This window comes from Seriola lalandi, unplaced genomic scaffold (assembly GCF_002814215.2).
Source record: "Seriola lalandi dorsalis isolate HSWRI2012SDOR001 ecotype SW California unplaced genomic scaffold, Sedor1 jcf7180002054736, whole genome shotgun sequence".
NCBI classification, from domain to species: Eukaryota; Metazoa; Chordata; class Actinopteri; order Carangiformes; family Carangidae; genus Seriola; species Seriola lalandi.
The window spans coordinates 2,444,415-2,467,673 of NW_019525289.1; the positions used below are offsets into that span (position 1 = coordinate 2,444,415).

A 23,259-nucleotide genomic window follows, 5' to 3' on the forward strand; every position below is an offset into this window, starting at 1 on the left:
ATAAGCATGGTAAGTGATTACTGCAACACAACAAGTCCTGTTTTCAGAAATGATGACATCAGCAGACGGATGTACAGTCTTACTTTGTACAGTGCTGGTCTGACTGGCTGTTTGCAGTCCAGGTCTTGTTCTGGATCTTTGTCCACACTGGGGACAAGAGGAGTCTCCTGGTGAACCAGACTGGTTCCAGTGTGAGGTGATGCACTGTCTGCAGAACCAGTGTCCACAGCTGGTAGGGAGTGGATCCGTCAGGATGTCCTGACACAAAGCACAGCAGGACAACTGCTCCTCCACAGAAACACCGCTCCTCTTCCTCTCCCTGTGGAGATGAACACATCTATTTTTAAATAGAAAACTGTTGTCATTTCTCATCTTCTGCTTCTCAGCTCATTTTCAGGTTGGAGCTGCAAGCTGCCAACCTGAAAGACAACACTTAACTTTTTCTGACTTCATAGCCAACAAAAGGTCTCTGTTTAGCCTTTGAGTTGTAACTGACAGCAAAAACAATTTAGATTTGACAAAGGATTAGACTATAAGATTCAGATTCAGTAAGTAGACTGGATAAAGAGCCATCAAACCCCAACCCTACTCATATGCAATCTGTTCTGCATACATAGTGTCTTACTTTGTGTTTGAGGGTCCAGGTTCATTATTGAAGCCAGGATCACTCATCTTCAGTCAGTCTCAGAAGTACACCTCTGACATTGGAGACAGACACACAATAACCATTATTAGGGGTGGTGTAATATCCAGTGTAACAAATGAAGGAGGCATGAACAACTTTAAATATTATTATATGAAATAATATCAATAAACAACTTATATTTGTAATTAACTAATATTTGTAAATAATTTAAAGTAATAGTTTGCTTGGTTTATGATTCAATAAGAATACCTTTGGCAATTTTTACTGTTGTTATGAACACTATTACTGATTATGTTATCTCATTTTATAACTGTTTGGCTTCAGAATCAGAAAAACGTCACTGATCTCCTCCGGGGACGTTGCTTTGTTTCTTCCCTATACAGGATAGTTGCGCAACGCCGAGTTGGTCAAGGGAGTTGGTAAAGAGGAATCAAGTAAGTAAGAAAAGTAAAAATAAAGTAAAAGTAAAAATGACCATAAAATAGTTCTATACATAGTTATAATAATAAACACAGTAATTGAATAAATATACGAATGCAAAAAAAGCAATGTGTGGGCTACAATCACGGTATGGACGTGCAAAAATGGAGAGCAGGAAATTATCTGCCTTTCCTCGCGCTCACAACTCGGTTTGTTTCACATGACGTGTTGATGGTAAAAGGGAAACAACTCACCAGGTTCTTCTGAGGGGGCCAAACTTTTATATCTTGCCCAACTCAATACAAATTTCTCTCTTGCTCCTTTTCGTGGTTTTCCTTGAGCCCGGTCTTGTGGCGAAGTCGACCCTGCATACTTCACACTGTCTTTATTCTTCCGTGGTGATCAATGACCTGAGGACTAAAGTATCTGAGCATTCAGAGCCACCACTGTTGATCAGACTCAACAGAGGCAGGACTAGCATTTAATTTGGTTTCCCTCGTTAATCTCAGTATCTCTGACATTGTGCGGACACAGGTTGCACACTTATATGCAAACAATTCCTGTTAGGCAACAGCTGACACAAATATGGTTCCTAAAAATGTTCAAGTACTCACAGACACAAATTAGGGCACCACTTACCTTATCAAGGATTCATAACTAATTTATAATTAAGTTGTTCATTTGGTTGTTAACACTTTACAAATCATAAACAAACAATTATAAATAAGTAATAACGCAGTTTGCATACATTGATGCGGGCTCACTATTTGGCAAGATCAAGTTAATGCTTACTACAAGTTATTATTATTTATAACTGTTAAGGCATTAATAAATGATGACGGGTTTTACACTTTACAATAAGATTCCCTTTTGCTAATTATAAATGAACCTAATGTAATGTGGTCCATTGCTAGAAATTTAACAGATTTGAGATGAAGCAGCAGTTACAAATGCTGGATGATGCAGTAACTATTGAGATATGAGGCTTAACAGTACAGATTAATGTGGGCTCACTATTTGGAAAGCAATAGGTCACTGTTTCCCTTTTTATCTAATGTGTTATAGCAGCTTATAAATGATTCATAAAGTTTTAACAAGCTTAGTAACTAGTAATAAACCATTCCTAAATCCTTTATAAGAGGAGTCTATTGTAAAGTGGTACTCAGATTAGATAAGAATGTGTCATAAATAGCCCCAGATTTAAAAAAAAAAAAAAAAAAAAGAATATTTATGCTTTAGCAAAATGTACTAACCTGAGGTATTTCAGTTTAAATGCTGCCCACAATGTAGGCCTACTAAACTTTTTTTTGGAAGTTCCCAGTCTGCCCTTTGACATGCTTTGATCTGGTCTTAAGAAACAGTCTGACTTCACCACTGCCAGGCAGGATCACCTTGAAGGAAGTGAAACACTACACCACAGGTCAGTAGTAGGAAATGACACCCACCACCACACCAGACATACATTTTGTGTCTCCGCCTCACACAGCCCTGTGTTGGACAGCTGTTGTTCTCTGACACAAGTGTAATCCAGCAGAAAAGGTAAGATCATTCTCTTTATTCTCTATGACAGAACTAAGCTACTGTATATGAAAACAAATACCCTACTGTTTACCCTACTACATTTTCATTTGCTTATATTGTTTACTGGTAGACTTTCAACAAGACAGCAAAAATTATTTAGTTAATGATAATTCTTTAAAGTGCCTGTTAAATATGTTTAACGATATTCCCCCACTACTATGTTCTCATGCAGATAATGTATTTTTGGTTCTGAGATCTCTGGCAGCAAACGTCTCAGTGATGGAGAGCGTAAAACATCTGCCAAAAAACACACACACACTTACAGTAAAATCTTGATACAATTATGGGTACATCAGATTCTTTTGTGTGTGAATCAAAGGATATGGTTATGTTAAAAAAATTCAGATGTAAGCTTGTACACACTGGCAGGCAGTGATTGAAAAGTTGAACTGAAAATAAAAGACAGGAAATGTGGAGAATGTGGAGTTTTGTTCTCCATCTACATTCTTTTATCATCAGTGACTGAATGAATCCACAACATGGACTTACTGCACAGTATGACACCTTGTTGAGAATATCAACTACAGCAATCTCCATCTTTATAATGTATAAAAACAGAAGAGTGACTGAAATGGACCAGTGGAAACATCCTTCTCAGTAGTTCAGATACCAAAGTTAATGAGCAAATCATACATTTACTGTAATTAGAGCTGCAACCGTTAGTTGACTGAGCAACATGTGTAATTGATTGAACATTGTCTTTGGCCCCAAGTTTCTTCCACAATGTCGGACACAGCCGACCCCATCGCACGCAAAGAGATGCAGTACGTTCCTGACTCTGATGTGTCCTCACCACCACCGTCATACTCCTACCAAGGGCAGCAACCTCCACCCTACTCTGCAGCCCCAGATATGTACTCTCCACCAAAAGCGGAGACGACTTGCATCTCTCAGCCCGGCACTGCGTATGAGTCGTTTAGCGACATTAGGCCAGACGCTCCGTCAGACACGACTCCCCTTATAGCCTCGTCTGCTTTTGATGACAAGACAGTGAGGAGAGCGTTTGTTAGAAAGGTTTGTGTTGTGAGTTTTTTGTCTACTGACTTCAGGAATATCGGCATGTATTTAAAAAGCATATTATGACTGGTGACAAATAATCTTTCTGAAATATGTTTTACTGGTAAACAGTAGTGGTGTGTTCATCTTATCATGAGGGCTATTTCATGAAACGTTATTCTACACTGGAATTTCCCATCCTCACTTGGGGATTCCTCCTCAGCGTTGCAGGAAAAATTCCAGAGATTGTAAGATGATTAACAGGATAAGAAAGCAGAAAAAATAAATATTTCTGCAACACAAAATTGTTTTTTCTAGACTATTACTTAATCTTTGCTTTTTACTGTAAATGAATGAATACTTTTCCCTCCTCAGGCCTCTAAAAACTATTAAAATGAATCAATCTCAATAGGAGAAAATACTCATAGACACATGCAACCTGTGAAAACAAGCTGTGAATACACACTACTTTGTTTTCAAGGGTCAGAAGCCAAAAACCACTGTCCCACACAAATTCGAGCCAAAACTCTAAATCACCTCGATTCAGAAACCATCAATTAAACAAGCAGCCTGTGGTTCAGTGTTTGACTTTAGGGTGAGGATAAAACAACTCAGTCAACAAGAGTTTGTGGAGCGTTAACACAAGTGTCGTGCATGCTGACAAGTACATTAATAATCACACGTGTCATTTTTAAATCAATGGTTTCTATTTCAGTAAAAAACTGAAAACATTATACATTACTTGATAACATCAAACTGTGAGTTGATTTTGACGAAAGCATTTGTATACACATATTAGATCCCTTTTTTCCTTATTTAGTGATAAATTTTTATAAACACTATTCTTCTTTTCTCTCCCTGTGCAGGTGTTCTGCATCCTGACTCTCCAGCTGCTGTTCACCTTCAGTGTGGTGTGTGTGTTCACCTTCTCCAGCGTGGTCAAAGACGCGGTGCAGACCAACCTGTGGGCCTACCTCAGCTCCTTCTTCATCTTTGCTGTGGTGGCCATCACCCTCAGCTGCTGCAAGTCCTTCAGTCGCCATCACCCGTGGAACATTGTGGGACTGGTGTGTTGAAAATACAGGAGCAAAAAGAAATCTTAAATTTTATATCGATATTGGCATTACACAACAAATAAACTGAAATAATATGTTTAACAAAGAACAAATATATTTAAATGCAGACCTCTCTTAGACATTTGGATGCTTTTTGAGAAAAGCTGAAAACCTCAGTTTCCTCCTTAGCTGTGTTAATAAGATTCACACAAAGCCATTGAGGAGGCTCTTCCTGTTTTTGTAATATACACTGCCAATGGTCTGCACTTGAATGTGGTTTTCAGTAAAGACAATAATTATTTTAAAAAAACAACATAGATGACATGGATGATAATAACCCAGTGAGGTAAAAGAAAAAAAATACACTGAATTTTTTTACCTACAGGTTGTGGTCACTCTGAGCTTGTCGTACATGGTGGGAGCCATCGCCTCCTTCCACAACACCACTGCTGTGGTCATCACTATGGGAGCAACGCTGGCGATTTCTCTGGCAATCATCGCTTTCTCAGCACAGGTTAGTCAACCAGGCTCAGCCAAGGAGCTCCATTTCAATATGTCTCCTTTTCAGTTTAGTAGGTTTCTGTACTCACCTCTTTATTTTAAAGAAAGTCCATATCTGACATTAAACTGATGCATGTTGCAGCAACTGGAAAATGGTATCAGAAGAGGCAGAGTGTGAATGTAGAGATGAAACTATTAGTTAATAACTAGTTGACTGTCACTCGAGTCTCTGCTATAGGACTAGTGAACTGTAGTTAGAATAAATGTGAACATTTTTACAAAAGAAAATGAAATATAACGAAGAATTTTTTTCTTATTTTTAAAAAACTTTGATGCAGTGATTTGAAGATAAAAATAAAAGCAGCCGCATTTGCAATAAATGGACAGAGAATGTATCAATGAAATATATTACTAATATGTTTCTGTGTTATTTGCAGACTCGTTATGATTTCACCATTTGTTATTGGTTATTGCTGATCCTGGCTGTGGACCTGATCATGTTTGGATTCTTCTGCACCTTCTACTACTCATACATCACTGATATCCTCTACGGATGTCTGGGAGCTCTGCTGTATTCACTGGTACGGGGAAAAAAGAAAAACATATACCGTGATAATAATACTACTATCTAAAAGGATGACACATTAACTAGACTTACACAGGACTTCCATTATTATAAAACAGAAGGAACAAATTTATATAAGACACAGCTCCTTTTTAAATAGCACATAGAAAGCAATTTCATACTTTTTCATGGTCAATAATTGTTTAAATTAATCAAAGGTTTTGCTACAACTGACACTTGGCCGGTTCATAGGTTGGTTTATAGCTTCTGCAGCTAGAGAAAAAGTTACAACTAATGCTACTGTCAATGGAAGGCGAGAAGCACTACCTTCTAAGGCCGGTTTTCTGGAAGGAACTGATTTCAAGTTTTGCAGATACTCTCCTCAAACTGAAATCGAGGTGGTCTAACAGCTGCTAAAGCTTCTGTGAGAAAAAGGAAGTCCAGCGTGAGGTTCACTGTGCAACATAGTGCAGTTTCACTTCATTTTCTGTGTCATCACTGTCATGTACAGAGTTGCACAATATAGTATAGAAACTCCTCTTTTTTCCAGCGGACACGTTACCTTAGAAGGAGAAGTAAAATACTACATTTCAGAGGGAATTAGGTTATACATTTGACTCCACTATATTTATTTTACAGTTGTAGTTATTAGTTAGATTTTACATAGAAAACATCTACTCAGCAGTATAATAAGTTGTTAAAGTTAGCCACTATTAATATTGGTTTTACACATTAATACATTAATGATAATAGTGCAGTAAAATATTATACATAAAATATAATTCTTAAAGGGACCTTACCATTACTCTTAATACTCAAAAGTACATTTTGCTGTTACAACCTTTGTGTCTAAGTAAGGTTTTAAAAGAAGACCTTTAAGTTGTAATGGAGTACTAGTTAACTGTGGTTTAGGATCTGTCTACTCCTACCTCTGTGAGCCAGCATCACAGTACCAGACCCTGAAGCTGAGGTAGCAACATGAAATTCATCTGTCATTAACTTTATCATTTATACCTGTGCTTTTCCCGCTGTGACATGTTAAAAATGTCCAATGTGAAAAGGGCCTATCATTAAAATAAAAGAGTTAACTAGTTCTCACCCTGTCCTAAATCATCGTCTCCTCCTCTCCCTCCCTGTCTGTCTGTCCATCTCAGTTTCTGATGGTCGACTGTCAGCTGATGATGGGGATGATGAGCTACCGTCTGGATCCTGAGGAATACATCAACGCTGCTCTCATGATCTACCTCGACATAGTCCTCATCTTCCTCTACCTACTGGGGAGGAGGTGAAACTGTACACACATGTAGACACAAACAGACCAAACTGTACTCATAATGAAAATGTCCTTTATTATTATTATTATTATTATTATTATCATGTATATAATGTAGATGCATCCTGATTTAATTGACAAACAATGAATGAATGATTATCAGTGTTTATATAGACTCTTGTTTTTGTCTCCGTTTTACATAAATAAAAAATAATATAAGACATTTTTGTACTGAATTTGTTGTTTGGGTCTGCATGTTGACCCATTTGACCCAGCAATTATTGATGAACAAGAACCTTCAATTTCTAGTTTTCTGACATTAAAAAGACACATTCATAAAAACTGTGGCAGTTACTCAGTGTAAATGCTCATGTCAAACCTGCCTGAGGGAGTTCCAGATCATTATGTCTGTGTTACATACAGCACCAAAGCCCCAACCCTAACCCAGAAAACCAAAATGCAATAAGTGTCACAATATGCAACATACAATACAATTTAAATTGATATGAGAACATTCACAACATAGAAAAAAAGCAGTTCTGACCGTTATGCATTTTTTTCTTCATATCACATAGATCCATCCTCACCTTTTAGAAAAAGTAGAAGCAGTTTTGTTGGTGTTTTTATTACTTGAATTATCCACTCACACACACCTTTTACATATTGAGTATGTTGTATAGACTTTATGTCTGTCAAACCAAGACTGTGAACATACTTGGAGGGCTGCAACTAACTGTAATTTTCATTATCAATTAATCTGTCAATTGTTTTCTCAATTAATCCATTGATCTCTCTGTTTATAAATGTCAGAAAATAGTAAAAAATGTCAGCTATATATATTTTTGAACCAGCCTAAGGTGATGTATCAAAATCAATGTGAAAAAGATATGAAAACTGGCAAGTACTCACATTTGGATCATTTGAATAATTTTTGGCAATTTTCTTGAAAAGTGACAATTTTCTGTCAATTGCCTAATTGATGAATTGACTTATCATTGTAGCTACAACACTGAGAAAGCAACCATTTCTGTTATCCATCTAGTACTAGCAATGTGTTCACTTACAGCATCCTATCCCCACAAACAAGAGCTATACAGTATCTAACTGACTAAGTGATATATCACCCCTGCTCCTTGATGAGCAAATCCCTCGATAAATAGCAGTTTATGTACCGCTCACCACAGTGAAGAGTAGTTGAACTGGATCCGCAGCAGGTACTTCATGCGCGTTTGGGCAGGGTTGTAAACGATAAACTCGTTGTAGAGAAGGGAGTAACTGCTGTTCTTACCCACCCCCGTCTTCACACCGGGCCCCATTGGCACTGTGACACCATCCCTGAGAGAAAGAGAGAGGTGGATATATTCACACTCTAATGGTTATAGCACATTAGGTACAAATGACGCCCTCACATTACTTCTAACTGTAAAACATACCACAAGGCAATTCCCACAAATATAAAGTTTACTCCAACACAAGACCATAAAAAGCAGCAAATTCTCACATTTGAGAACCTGAAATTATCAAATGTTTGTCATTGTTGCTTCAATATGATTGAATCAATTACATATCTCATATCAAAATAGTTCAATTTTAAAAAAAAAAATCAAATTTGGTTTTGATCAACTAATCAAAAAATTGTAGTGGCTCCAGCTAAAACCTAAACAAATAACTACCATTGTCTATTAAGGTTGCTAAATAATAAATAAAATACTGTTCTATGCTATAAAACTGTGTTTTCTCAGACTGTGAAATCCACAGAGGAGAAGCAGCACACTGCTTTAGTTTGTGAGTCACCGCAGAGCAAATGGAGTTAAGCATTTAATATTCTGATTTTCATTTAAGTGGTTTTACTCCAAACTGCCTCTTTCTGAAATAAAACCAACCATGGCGTGCTTGAAATGTCCCTGAGCTAACACGTCTACTTAGATAAAAGAAAAGTAAGAGCAGAAGGGTCTCTAATGAAACACTGATGGTTACAGGGAATAGAACCAAAGTATATGCATTATTTTGTGAAGTTAATAAAATTATTATAGATATTATAGCTGGAAACATCCCAGATTTATCAAACTTTTCTACCCTTTACAAACATGACCACATAGCAAACTAGAAATTTAATTAATGTACCTTTATAGTACACATCACATGACATCACACTACACCAGTGATGATAGTTGTTATGTCAATGTTTTAACAGATAACTATAAGTAAAGATTTGTCACAGCTTCATATAATTGGGCTACTCATGTTTGTTATATCTAACAAAAACATTACAAATGTTATATTTTTATTCTTGTCTTTTAGTTCACTTTTCTCTATGCTCGTCAACCTGCATTTTTTTCTTTGCAAACTCTCTCCCTCAGATAACTGACTGATTTTTGTTGTGTAACAGCTGAGCACAATTAAATCCATGTTTGGCCTGTATGACATGTATCCGTGTAATGAGACAGACTAACAGTGTGACAGAGTTTTTGGAGTCAGGTCCGGTCTGTCCCAGGCCTTTGGTGCTGTGTTTTCCAGCAGGCAGGCTGCTGGCCTCGTAGTCAGCATCGACCAGCTCGTTACTGTCTCCCAGAGCGACCTGCAACCACGCACAGACACACAAAGCAGGGACACTGAAACAGCGCTGCATCACATCTGGGCCAAGCACATAATGTGCTATTCAATTCAAATCATGTTGGTTTTATTGTTAATGAGAGGTGGGCTTGTATTGGCAGGTCTACAGGGTCTGAAATAAACAGCCTCTGAGCACCACTGTTTGTCTTGTGAGGATAAGTCAGGAAGCTTCTCTGTCTACCTTCCACAGTAACTTTAAGAGACAAAATTTTACTAGAAACAGGTGATGAGGAGCAGGTGTGAGACCTGCAAAAAGAAAATCTACTTTACAATTGAGTCGGGCAAGTTTTGGAGGAAAAGACGCTGTTTGTTGCCACTTTGTTCACTGATTTACACACAACTTTAGATTGATCATGCCCAATGTAATTACAGTTTACAAGTTATACTGGATGGCAACATTGTTTGCTTAGCAGTAAAATTTTCTTTAGCAATAATAAAACTCTCTCTATTTTTGAGGTTTCAGTCTGCTCATACTTCATGAGGTCTAAGCACCACAACAGTATAGATAGATGTACAGAAACAAATATATAGATGCTGGATAAATGCAATCAGATGACCACAGAAATGAGTTCAATTGGTGAGTAAAACACCTTGAACACCCAGAAACACTGCCACCCAGTGAATTGCATGAAGAGGGGAGGTTTCTTCTATAAAATATCCAACAATCAAAAGAAGAGAAAATAATTGGAAAATGACAGAGGTAAATATGGGCAAAAGTGCTAAAGTGCATCATTAATCTGTGATCAATTTTTTAATCACACAGAGCATTTACACATTTGCAAGATTTGTGAAATTTCCTCTGGCAGGAAAGAAGTATCATGTCGCACTGGATTTTAACTCCAAAAAAATGTATCGACCCTACTTGTTCTTCATTAGGCAAATGGCCATCCTGACAAAGAGCCAGGTACATTATATATATAAAGACCAAATGTCTGTATATCTGTACCTCATGATGTGACCTGATGTGTAATTAAGAAATCAAGAAAGAATCACAAGAAGACAAATCCCACAAAATGTATCAAAAAATGTATTAATGTCTTTTTTGTTATAAAATACATATATATTTATGAAAGAGGAATATGAAAGCTATAGCAAATTGAATATGCAGTGTTTAAATAGACTTCATATGAAGACTAACCAGCCACATCACAGCAAAATTTAATTAAATTAAAATCCAGTGTATACTATACTTTTTTCAGCCACTGAATCTGTTGTCCTGCGCCTGCTCTAAATATGTGATGGGATGTAATGTGCAGACAACGACCTACATTTTCTTTACCAGCTATTTAAGAGCCCCTGGCAGCTGAGACACGGGAAACAGTCGGTCAACTCACCTCGCACAGCAGCAACAGTCCAACATGATTGTGCTGATTGGCAAAGCAGTAGTTGGCGCTCTTTGACGACATGTCAGCGAAGTAGATTCCTTTACCAAACTGGATGGAAGAAAAACAGGGAAATTATTGTCAATGTAATAAAAAAAAAAAATATTGCTGTAATGATACAGTCCATAGAGTTTATAGATAGTGAAGTATGTGTGTCTTATTCCAAAGTGCAAAGTACAATCTTCTTCAGTTGAAAAATATAGAACTTTCTCTTCTAGAAATTGCAGTCGCTGGGTCTTAGCGCCTAAACTGTCACTGTAATCATAGAATGTATGACTTGTTCATTATCATCCGTTACATAACTATCAAAATTAATTTAATGTTATGTATTTATTCTATTTATTTTTGACTTGAACTCTAAACATAAAAACAGTACAGGCATCATGCATGTATTTTTCTATCCACCCATCCATCCTACCATGTAACCAGTGACAGGAGCTTCAGGTGGAGCCACTCTGAGCCCTTTACTGAGGATGCCGACCCAGTTAGACAGACGGGAACCATGCCACAGCAGAGTCCTGGTAGGACAGACAAAGAAGAGGAGTTCATTCTCATGAAAAACTAAATGTATTGGCATCATTTTCACATTTTATACGGGCAAGTTTGGAACCTAACGAAGCAGATTTAAAATTAAGTGTTTTAACAGAACACACAACATCTGTGGCAAAATAAACCGATAATGGCAGCGATCCTGTATTACCTGTTGTGTAACTGTGAGAGGAAGCTGTTGCTCTCCCCGTCTCTGTCCACTGAGAAGATGTCAAGGACGGTCATGGAGTAGTCACAATGGGTGGAGGCGTGAGTGGACTGCAGATACTTTTCTATCACCTTCAAAACATGGAGATGAGGGGAGAGTTTTCCCTAAACGTGTTGCTTGAAGGCATGTAAACATAGCTCAGTGGTTCATGAACATTTACAGTCACACAAATTGTTTTAAATATGACACATATTCTTGTGTACTGAGGCAGCTGCCAGTGGAGAAATGTGTCTCTTTGCCTCTTCTACAACGGATTCCTCTCCCTGTCCGATGGCCGAAATTTCACTAAACTGGTTAGATACTTATTTAGGAAAAAAACAGACCTGGTACTCATGAGTGCTGGAGTCCAGAGGGTTCAGTTTGCACTGGAGGGAGCGGTACTGTCTGTCCAGAGGATGTTCGTCACCGTCCTCACTGGACTGAACCATTTTTACTGCTATCTGGATGTCACTCAGTGCCTGAAAAATAAATAATACAGATAAAATATAAATAGATATCATAGTGTGGACCACAGATTTAAGTGAAGACATAAAAAAATAAGTGTAGACCAAATTGAAATTGCTAAAAATCTTTACATTAATGGAGAACCCCTTTACCTCCAGCAGTGCAATTTTTTTCTTCAGCTCATCCTCTGTGTGGATGACTGGGGGAGTTTTCAACCTGGAGAATTACATATTTTAATCATAGCAAGACAGAGACCTTTGTGAAACATTTTGAAAACCTGTGACCCCTCTGATATCAGTTTCCCTGCAGCATTAGTGCATCCCTCTAACTGTGCAGCCACGTATTCTTTACCCAAAGTCATGAGGGATGCGGGTGTAGAACTGGTTGCAAGCCTCCAGCAGCTCACGATTGCTGCCCTTCCTCTTCAGACACTCCTCGATTCTCTTCAGTGCACTGTAGCCTGCACGGATCTGCTCTGAGGTCAGTTTGCCTGCAGGTAGAAAAAAAAATTGTGAATTTGAAATATGAAGCACAGCAGTGAAAGAGGTTTGAAAACACTGATCACTTGTTTGTTACCAGCTGAATCTACTCATGTGGTCAGATGGCACAACTTGAGCTTAAAAGCAAAATGTGGGAATGTTATTATTAGTAGAAATTAAAAGAGTATAACAGTAAATTTTTGTTGTGATTGGTTCTGTCAGACTCACCGAGAGGAGCTTTGCGGGTGTCAAACTTCATCTCCAGCACACACTCCTCCATGGCTTTAAGGTCACAGATGAGCTCTAGGAGAGACTGGATCTTCACATCCAGCTTGGAGATTTTCTTTTTGGGTACAGTGTCCACTGTGGTCTTTTCCTCTTCCTGGAACAGTGAAATAACATCTATGTAGATAGCTAGAGACCCTATCTTCGATTCGATGGAAATTCCTGTCACTGAATTGTCAAGTCCTAATTACAAAGAAGTTGTTGGTTCTTTATTTTTAAACGTACCTTTTCATTTGTGCTGTAGTCCATGAAAACCATGTCATATTTTCCAGCCACCTTCTCAAAACTCGCCCGCTGTTCCCACTCGTTCTTGGTCTTGTCCAAGAACCTGTGGCAAAACAGACAAGAATTTCACTGAGCCCACGTCTATGAGAGACATCTGGAACTATTTTTTCAGAGACACAAGCTCACTTTTTCTTGAAGACATCTTTTGCTTTCAGCAGATCTCCACCAAAGGCTGTGAGGCTGTTTTGACCCACTTTGCCCACTGATGAAAGAAGGGAGACACCACCCAAATACATTAAATTGAGCCGGTTCATCAGTCAGTTTAGGTTTTAGAAAAGAGCTTACTTGTGTTCATTTCCTGCATAAGTACACACATTTACATTTATCAAATGTGCAAAGAATCATCAGTACATAGTGAACTCACCTCTGCCCCACCTCATCCACACACTGTAAACCTTGGAGTTGTCATCTTCCAGCAGCTGGATCAGGTAATATTTGTTGTTGTTAAACTGAAGATTTGTCTGCAAAATAAGAAAGAAAGTATTTGCCACAAGCCTAAAAATCATTTCATTTTCCCACAGAGCAAAATGTAAAACACAAATAGAATTCATGTGATAATTTTAAGGCCTTTACTTAATTCCTGTTTTTCAGATATCATTTAAAACCAGCACAGGAGCAGCATTGTTAACGATAAACAATCTCATGCCATACATACATGAACGTATGTATGGCATGCATGGTTATAAGATGCATGAAGCTTAGAATAAATTTTAGTCTAAAATCATCAGTATCTGAAACCATGGTGATAAGCTCTGATCATAATGTCTCTGAAATTATTCACAATTACTGTTTTAGTCAGTCAGCACTACTCAATGTAGCTCTGCAGCTTTGAGTGTAACAAAACATTTTAGCTGGTTACCTGGTTTAACATCACGTCGTAAACATCATTTCCTTCACTGTAAACATGAGCCTGAAAGAGAGAGAATCAGTTGTATTAACGCTTTATGTCGCATGTGTTGTTTTATGTGTTTGAAACAAAGTGCATTTTCATAGGTAAAGACACAAGGACATTACAGGATTAAAGGTGGGAAATGCTCTAAATACCAACTGTTTGTTGGGCAAACAAAATAAATTTTACTTACCATCATATATAACAAAGGAAAGCAGTAAATCCTAATATATGACAAGCTGCAGTTGGTCACATGTTTGACATTTTCAGTAAAATGATTAATCAATTATCACAATAGTTGCAAATTACTTTTGTTTCAATTGATTATTTGATTATTCAACCAATTGTTGCAGCCCCAGCTGTTTGTGTTGGTATGGCTGTTTTATTAAAAAATAATAATGATTGCTAATCAAATCCCCAGAGCAGCAACAACAACAACTGAGAGAATGAAAACTCAGCCTGAGTAACCTCCAATGTACACTGCTGCTTTTAGTAAATATCAATAACCACAGTGGTATTTTTTATACTGCCTATCTATGGAGTGTTAACTTGACCTTTTCAAAGAAATGTACATTTCTGAGAAGCTCTTGGTAGAACAAGAATTTAAAAGATTTAAACTGCTATCATGTTCAATTTTTGACTGACTTAACACCCTACGTTAAAAAGAATAGTGACACGCTTGTGTATAATAAACCACAAACAGTGCCGTGCTAAGAAGGGGAACTGTGATTGAAGCAATGCTTTGCAGAAAACAGGTGGTGTCCAACAGGTGTTAAACCACAAACAGAAACAATGCCAACCATGAGTTTCTCTCTTTATCTTGTGTGGACATTTGTACCTGTCCGAGTTTGGCTTTGCATTCAGAGTCCACTGGAGCTTTGCCCTTCATGACCACCGTCCTCACAACCTCTGTGCAACATCCAAAGATCAGAAAGAAAACATTAATTAGTTCAAGTAACATCTAATATTAAACACGGGTAACAACATTTCCTGTTATCCTATTTAAACTGATGTGTTTAGAAACAGCAAATAAAGAAACCCCTAGATGACGTTGCCAAAGTTGCTGAGGTATGTTTGTCACCACTCCCTCAACAACCGCCAAATCGTTTTTCACTTTATAATTGTATGACATATACAACATGTATGAAAATTAGACGCACGTTACCTTTTATTTCTTCTTTGGGCATTTCTTTAGTTTTAGTCTGACGCTTGCTCTGCCCTCTCCTCCTCTTAGTTGCAGGTTGCTCCTCTGTCTCCTCCTCTTCCTCTTCCTCTTTAACTTGAACTGGCCTCCCATTGTGAGCAGTCGATTCACCGGCTTCATTCAAACTTTCTGGACAAAAGGAGAACAGGAGAAACACTTTAAATACATATTTTTTATTTAAACTATATTATTAAAAACTGAATAAAAACAATACATACTTCATATAATACTACTGTGACTACTACTACATAAAATCTTTGTTAAAAAAGTTACAAAGGAGAGATAATCTTATAAAACATCAGCGGGGAAAACTGGCAGAAAACTTTTTTTACAACGATTTTTTGACCACCATGAGTCATGCTTATATAACATGTGTAGTGTGGATACTGTATTTAGTAACATGCAAAATGCTGGCAATTATTTTGTTATTGTAATAATTTTTGCTGCTCTTTGCCACTGTGCTAAGTTACTGCGTGCAAAAAATACACATCCAAAAAATGTAGTGACAACAATCTAAAATAATAAAATAAAATGGTGCTGTGATAGAAAATGGCAGTCAGATATGCCCTAACACAACAACACAACACACACAACACACACACACACACATACACACACACACACACACACACACACACACCTGGTTTTACTGTCTGAGAGCGAATCTTCCTCTTGTATTTTGTGACAGGATTAATCTGGACCATCTTCTTCAGGTCGACTTCGTAGGCCGCCCCAGAGCCCAGAGTCAGAGTGACCGAGGTTTTCCCTGAAGAGACAGCGGAGTCCAACAAGGCGCAGTCTGAAGGCGAGTACGGTTCCCACTGTCCTTCATCTCCCTTCCACTGCCACACTGATCACAGACAGAGAGGGGAAAGGGGGTTGTGTAAAACTTTGTGCTAAAACAAGCTGAATACTTAAATTTCAAGACAGTATTTTGGCCTTTGGTAACTTGTACCTGCCATTTGTCTTTATTTTGCACTTTAAAGAGTAAATGATTGATGTATTAATCAAAATTACCTATAACTATTAATCAGTAACAAAAGTCATCAAGCATTGCTACTTTAGTATGTACAGACACACGATAAAACTGTGGAGTCATGAAATTATGATTTTGCTGCTGCTGTTTTACCATCTGATTTATTGTTTTATCGTACATTTGGGGTATTTTAGTCCATTTTTTTTTTGTTTTATATCATTTAACTCTCTAATTTTACCACCTAATTTCTAGTTCTCAATGTTGTAATCCTGCTGAAAACCATGTAAAGCACTTTATAACTTTGTTTTGAAAAGTGCTGTATAAATAGAGTTATTATTATCATTATTATTATTATTATTTAATTTTGACATCTTTGGGCCTGAAAAAGTAATTTCAATTAAACCGTCTGAGAAGTTAAATGGGAGATCTCTCCTCTGTAGAAAACATCTGAGACATGTGACAAAGGGCCCCAGCTTTTTAGAAAGAGGACATAATTAAAAGTTTAGTCTTAAATAATGTGTGGTATATAATGAGCTTATCATATCATGTTTCTTTACGTAAACTGAAAATGAACTACAGATATTAAATAAATGTAGCGATTTGAATTATATAGTAGCATAAAACGAAAATACTTATGTACTTCAAAATTGTACAGCACTTGAGTAAATGTACATAGATACTAGTTTTAGTTACCTAATAAACATGCACTGGGTGCTTATGGGATATTCAGTGTTATAATATTACCACTTGCATCCCTGGGTTTCAAGATATCACCCTCAGGAGAACGCAAGTTATACGGAAGAAGCTTTGCAACAACAGCACTGCGAGGTCACTAAAAAACCTTACATAATATCAATTTTCCTGTTCTGTTCAGACATGTCCCGGGAGCAGAAGTGGCACAGTCACAACAGCTAGCTAACTCATGCTTCCAGCGGCAAACAAACCTGCTTTAGACCGGACTTCTTCATTCTCTGCTGCACCCTGACTTTTATTTCTCGACCCTCTTGTTCGCCTCATTGTAGTTTATGGAAAAAATAATTAGCTAGTTACAATAATAAAGGGAACACAGTGACAACAGACGGACACGGCGGCAAACTTTAAACTTCCCCTCTGTCGTTTCCTCGCCGGTGCAGCTAAAGATCGTTTTGTATGAAGATGAATCACTCAGTGGTTTAAAAACAAAAAAAATAGACTTTTGTCGCGCATGCGCTCTACACCCTCGCAAAGGGTTGTTACCCAGGCAACAGTTTTAGCACAAAGCTGAGCGTGACAGTTTAACGTTAATTACAAATATCCTAAAGTTAGGTTTGGCTTTCGCTTATTTTAGTCTATATAATTTTCATGTGAAATCTATGAAATGTGAGACACACACCGGAAAGCGTCGACTGTGCCCGAAAATAAGCGCAGAGTGAGCGCTCTTGTATGTCCTCTTAACAGGGAACAGACCTTCGGTGCCAAAGGTTCCGCTTTAAGCCATGGTCGGAGTTATTTTGTTGAAGGATTGGTGAGAGGCTAATGTGGTGCTCCCGTGCTCGTCGTGGTGTGGATGAAAGTTAAATTTAAAAATACAGCTTTTTAAATAGAGTTCAGACACCAAGGACATGGCATCACGGAGCTACAGTGCCAGTGTCCTCTGCCAGAGAGCGGGAGTCCTGAAGATGATGTGCAGGGTGAGTGTCAAGGAACCCAGCATCTTTACAATGTAGGTCAAACACGTAAACTCTCTAACAGGACGGATTAAATTAACAATTTGTCACGTTCAGGGTATTTAACATAATATTCTTATTCATTAATTTATCAACTGTCTTTTTTAAATACATTTATGTTTTCTCTGTTTAATGTGACACCATTTGAAAGGCTGGCGTCGAGAAACATCTTTTACCCGTTCAGCTCCTAGTCTGCGTATTTATTTATGTACATTTGAGTGCAAAAAAAAACTTCACAGTCTCAATCAGTTATTTGTTAAAACGATGTGCATCTGCTGAATCCAGTCACTGAACAACTAACTAAAGATATAATCGATAAAAAAAAAACAATCTTCAGAAACACAATGACATCATTTTGTTGGTGAGTTTTTTGGTGTTTGAATTGTGCTGTTGATTTTAGTAATCTACTAGTCTTCATATGCAGGTGTATGTGTGAGTAACACAGATAACTTCATTTAATACAGTATATGTATTGAAAAGAATATGAGTATACACCCAAAAATGTGTATGGATAAAGTGGCCACAAATCCTAGTTAATAAGTGAAGAAATCAGAAATAAAATGGGTTTAAATGGAGTACAGATTTTAAATCGAATACCAAATCAAATGGTCTCTCTTGTATATTAGTCTGCTTTAATCTTAGACCTGAAGGAGGTTGGATACTATCAACTCACTACAATTAAAAGAGTTTCTTTATTTATCCTTAGCGAATGAGCACTGCTGCCCAACCACAGTCTCAGGTAGATTTCCTAAAAGGAGAACCGCACAAGAAGCACCCAGGTGTGACCAACCTGAAAACTCTGCGCCTACCTGAGGAACTCCAGACGGCTGCACGGTCCATTATTCACAGTAAGTTTACTTGTGATTTTGATCAGTTAATATGCCAAATATTTCTGCAGCGTCACTGGTCCTTAAATTAATATGGTCAAAATGCTGTGCGACTCTTGAATCCCTCCGCCTGTAGGTGCTCAGGTGCTTCGGCTGACCGAACGCACTCACAAGCTCACAAACTTACTGTGGAGCAGAAAACGAGCAGTTGAGGATGTGACTCTGCGTAAGAAAGCTGTGAGCCTGGAGAAAGAGCTTTGGGAGAAAGCGATGGAGAAGAGAGGAGGTGGGTGTGACATGCTGTATAAATCCAAAGCTGAAAGAGGATTGTATCAACTGTAAAGAGATTGTATGATGCAGCAGCTGGAGGAAAAGGAAACGTGCTTTACATTGCAGATATAGATGAGGAAGCGCTGGAAGACCGAATCAGGAGGAAAGTGTTTTCAGAGCTCAGAAGAACAACGTATCACTGGACCCCCATGAAGTAACAGTTGCTTTTATCTACACTTTCTTTGATAAATGGAGACCATCAATTAATTTATTGGCTTTTTTAAATTATTGGTGTGCTCACAAATGCTCTCTGCTCGATCCACAAATTTCCAAGTGGAGGAAGAGCATCCTTTTATACAACTTATGTACACAAGATATAGATCTGATATGTGCAAGTTCTATAATATTATATATTCCATATAAAATATTTAAAACTTAAAACATTTTATAGCCTTAAGGTGAACCAAAACTGATTTTGTTTTTGTTATCGTGTTGACTCTAAAGTCTTGAAATTGACTTTCCAAGCATAACAATGTGATGCCAGTGAATCCGGCTTCGAACAAAGCCAGAGATGGAGCGACAGGTTTATGGGTACATTACATGGAACTAGTAACTGGTGATTTCTATTGTTTGAGCCTTGAGTTGTAGATGCGTGTATATACAGCTCACTGTCTGTGTTTCAGGTATGATGAAGAGTCAGGCGTGGTGTACATGGCGGCTCGGCTGGCCGGGGGCTACGCGGCTGTGAGGAGAGCTCTGAATGAGGTACGAGCGTTGAGGTGTTGAGGATATAAGGTTAACCCACATGATGATGCCAGGGCTTCTCTTTAAGAGTCAGTTCACCCACGTCGCACTAAAACGTTTTTTTTACACATAAAGTGGTAAAACTTCGAAAAGTGACAAAATAAAGGTGGATATAACAAATGAATGTGTTGCTAGGTCAAATTTCTGCCATTTTATGTCCTAGATGATGATGTTTTTCTATCATTCCAGATAAAGAAGAGGGATCTCTCTTTTGCCCCTCAGTCCCTCCTGGATTTCGGTTCGGGGCTAGGGACAGTTGTCTGGTTAGTGTACAACACATTAAGAGAGTTTTCATGTTTTGCAAGACTATAAATTCAGCCTCTCTCTCTCTCTCTCTCTTTCTCCCGCAGGGCGTCACATTCGTGTTGGGCCGGCTCTTTGAAGGAGATGGTGTGTGTGGACAGCTCTGGGCCAATGAACATTCTGGCAGAACGACTTCTCAAAGGTGGACACACAAATACGTCATTTTAATTGAGATTTGTTACATTTTTGTGAAATATTGAATTTGACAATCGGGGCATTTTTTTGTGTGTGTGTTTTGCTGAGCAGGTGATGATGAAAGAGCTCAACCTCTCATCAAACACGTCTATTTCAGACAGTTCCTCCCTGTCTCGCCTAAGGCAAGTACGCCCTCTGTTTTTATTTCAGCAGCAGAAAAAACACATTCTGTTTTCAGCGAGTTTCTTCAGAACACATATTCTAGCTTTCAATGTATTCAGACTCAGATTCTTGCTGTATATGTGACAAAATAGACACTTTTTTCTTTCTTTCTGAATGATCACACCAAGACACATGAATCGTTCGTCTACAGTCATTATTACCCAGATGCATCTAATATGTATGATAATAGCAGCTGGAGTGACTAAGAATCTGTTGCTATCTCTGATGGTGCAGTGGTGATCTTTCTCAACAAAAATCCCTCAAACACATAATTTGGTTTTTGTGCTTCCAAACCCATTTGTATTCATTTATTTGAATTTATTTGAATAAATAAACAACAAACCAGGTTGTTAGTCAGAGCAGTGCTAGTTTCCACAGCTTGAGGATAAGGAGCCGTGATAGTGCTGCGTTCCTCCTTTCAGGTGCAGTTTGATTTGGTGGTCGCGGCTTTTACCCTGTCAGAGCTTCCCAATGTGAAGGAGCGAGAAGAGGCGGTGTTCACTCTGTGGAGAAAGACGAGCTCGTATCTGGTTGGTTGAAGTAGTGACAAAACTCGTCGTTTAGATGATGTGTACTTTACTGTCAGTTTTTCTATCATTGCAGAGTAAGTGAAACATGTACTAAGTTGGAGACATTTTGTTTATACATTACAATTTGTCTTGAAAACTTTTCTGGTACCTCTCTTATTTAATGATATTTATATGTGTGTTTTGTTTTTGTTTTTTTCTTTTACAGGTGCTGGTGGAAAATGGGACCAAAGATGGCCATCAGATTCTTATGGAAGCCAGAGACACTTTATTAAAGGTATTCAAATGCAGTAGATAAGATGACACTTTTAAAATCCTGATAGGGGTGTTTGGTAAGTGCTGTTGTGGAGATGACTTAACGCTGATAATATGGGAATCAGACTGTTTACTTACAGTTCTTTTAACTCCAGAAACAAGAGAAGACGGTCCACGACTCCAGACCAGCCTCAGTGTTTGCTCCAGTACGTTTAAGTCCCGGCTGCTTTTCAAAAATGTCTTGCCATACTTTCAGTCAGGAGCGTCGCGGCTTTATGGGACCTTCTCTCTATTGTTTGGGTTTTCTAGTGTCCTCATGAACTGATGTGTCCTAAACTGGCCGGAAAGCTGACCGTCCCCTGCAACTTCCAGCAGCTGTACCAACCTCTGCCTCTGCCCGGGGTGAGACTAAACTCCATGTATTCCTTTTATAAAAAAGGAAACATCAGTTCGTCAAGCATGAAACTTCATTCATTCTTGACCTCAGAAAATAAAAAGTTTGAAAAAATAAATCCTAACTCAAGGTGTTAAGTTTTGGTGCAATTTTTAAAAAACTTAATATAGGATTCCTCGTACTTTTGCATATTTGTCAAATAATCTGTCTATAAGTGTAAAGCATCTGTAGGTGGAGCTGTTTTCTTTGCTCAGTCAGGGTATCATCACGCTCATGCTAATGTCTCTACCCTATTTACTTTGCACAAGTGTGTTTTATTTCAATTACAGGTTAAAACACAAGTGTATCAGTTACTCACAGAAGGCAGAAAATATAAATTAATTCTATGAAAATAAAAAAAATGAAATCTACAAAATGGAGATAATAAATAAAATGCTGAGGAATCTAGCAAAACTATTTGATATGAGATGAAAGAGGATCCAGAAAGTAATATATATATATAAATTACTTCCTCTTTTATTTTTATTAACTTATTTGTTTTCCTAAATTTACCCATTTTATTTTATGTTTTTTTTGGCTAGGTATGTAATACAGCTATCATAAAGTTATTTCCTTTTTCCAGCACAATGACCGTCAGATAGAGAAGTTCAGTTACCTGATTCTGAGTCGCTGTGGAGCAGCGGAGGCAGAAACAGAGGGTGTGGACTGGGCCCGGCTGATCGCACCGGTGCTGCGCAGAACGAGACACGTCCACTGTCAGATGTGCTGCACCGACGGACAACTACAACACACGGTGGTGACGGCTCGAAAACACAGCAGGTAAAGGTCCTGCATCACACATACTGTCAAACCTATTATCATTTTTTTTCCTCAATAGTAGTGCCAATACAATACCCGAGTTCACAGATACAAACATGCCAGTTAAAGCCAAGCTACTCAGATGTTAAATCTTGTTTAAAAACAAGCAGACATGCAAGAGGTTTTCCTGAATTAAACAGTCTAACATTTTGACAAGTTTGCTTTATGGTAGTTTGCAGTGCCCTGTGCTACGATCACATTCGTTGTCTTGCTTTTTTGTTCTGATTATGGGTTCTCTAGATTTGCCTGAAAATTGCATTTTCATTTTCTTTGATCAGAGATATGTACCGCTGTGCCCGCAGCAGTGACTGGGGAGATCGGCTGCCAGTCACTCAGAACTTCCAGGAAGACGTCCAGAGTGATTCAGAGTAATGATTCAGGGAGGAAGTGATTTTTTTTTTTACACTTCTGAAATAATGGAATACACCGTAAAACTGAGATAAGACTGACCTCCAATGAATCATCAGCTGATAGTTAAACATAACAACTGCACCTCCTTACAGGAACTGCTAAAATACTGACTCACTGAACAGATATTGTGTGGTAATCAAGATTATTTCAATAAAAAGTCAAAGTTTTGTCTTGCTGTACTTTACCCAGCTTATTG

General features: G+C 38.0%; 4 protein-coding genes across 5 annotated transcripts in view; 2 read left to right on the forward strand and 2 right to left on the reverse strand.

The window, feature by feature from the left end:
• LOC111668380 (NACHT, LRR and PYD domains-containing protein 1-like) overlaps positions 1-1,667 on the reverse strand; it is a 15,257-nt gene extending 13,590 nt beyond the window's left edge. The window contains exons 1-3 of the mRNA XM_023424425.2: positions 1,321-1,667; positions 626-698; positions 84-319 (exon numbers count right to left, since the gene is read on the reverse strand). Of these exons, the coding sequence (XP_023280193.1) occupies positions 84-319; positions 626-672 (283 nt within the window). The 5' untranslated portion in view covers positions 673-698; positions 1,321-1,667. The remainder of the gene's footprint in view (positions 1-83; positions 320-625; positions 699-1,320) is intronic.
• Positions 1,023-7,258, forward strand: LOC111668398 (protein lifeguard 1). Of its 2 annotated transcripts, none has more exons than XM_087178836.1 (6): positions 1,023-1,080; positions 2,422-3,661; positions 4,510-4,710; positions 5,084-5,212; positions 5,637-5,780; positions 6,919-7,258. In XM_087178836.1, exons 2-6 carry the CDS (start codon positions 3,371-3,373, stop codon positions 7,051-7,053), a joined length of 900 nt encoding a protein of 299 aa, XP_087034962.1. In that variant the 5' UTR covers positions 1,023-1,080; positions 2,422-3,370; the 3' UTR covers positions 7,054-7,258. The 2 variants fall into 2 exon arrangements, with proteins under 2 accessions (XP_087034962.1, XP_023280220.1); XM_023424452.2 differs by lacking the exon at positions 1,023-1,080 and having other exon boundaries at positions 1,770-2,605; positions 3,360-3,661.
• Positions 7,089-17,482, reverse strand: parp2 (poly (ADP-ribose) polymerase 2). The gene is made up of 17 exons (XM_023424433.2): positions 17,296-17,482; positions 16,016-16,225; positions 15,337-15,504; positions 15,010-15,080; positions 14,142-14,192; positions 13,647-13,743; positions 13,409-13,484; positions 13,223-13,325; positions 12,941-13,094; positions 12,585-12,723; positions 12,386-12,449; positions 12,113-12,247; positions 11,733-11,860; positions 11,451-11,550; positions 10,985-11,083; positions 9,491-9,615; positions 7,089-8,372 (listed from the first exon to the last, which is right to left on the reverse strand). Exons 1-17 carry the CDS (start codon positions 17,366-17,368, stop codon positions 8,213-8,215), a joined length of 1,953 nt encoding a protein of 650 aa, XP_023280201.1. The 5' UTR covers positions 17,369-17,482; the 3' UTR covers positions 7,089-8,212.
• A 339-nt stretch (positions 17,483-17,821) lies between these two features.
• mettl17 (methyltransferase like 17) lies at positions 17,822-23,231 on the forward strand. The gene is made up of 14 exons (XM_023424441.2): positions 17,822-18,021; positions 18,764-18,905; positions 19,021-19,170; positions 19,281-19,368; positions 19,838-19,919; positions 20,148-20,221; positions 20,309-20,403; positions 20,508-20,578; positions 21,041-21,148; positions 21,354-21,422; positions 21,556-21,606; positions 21,710-21,802; positions 22,417-22,613; positions 22,931-23,231. The coding sequence occupies exons 1-14, from the start codon at positions 17,953-17,955 to the stop codon at positions 23,022-23,024; spliced, it is 1,383 nt and encodes a 460-aa protein (XP_023280209.1). The 5' UTR covers positions 17,822-17,952; the 3' UTR covers positions 23,025-23,231.
• Positions 23,232-23,259: the final 28 nt, after the last annotated feature.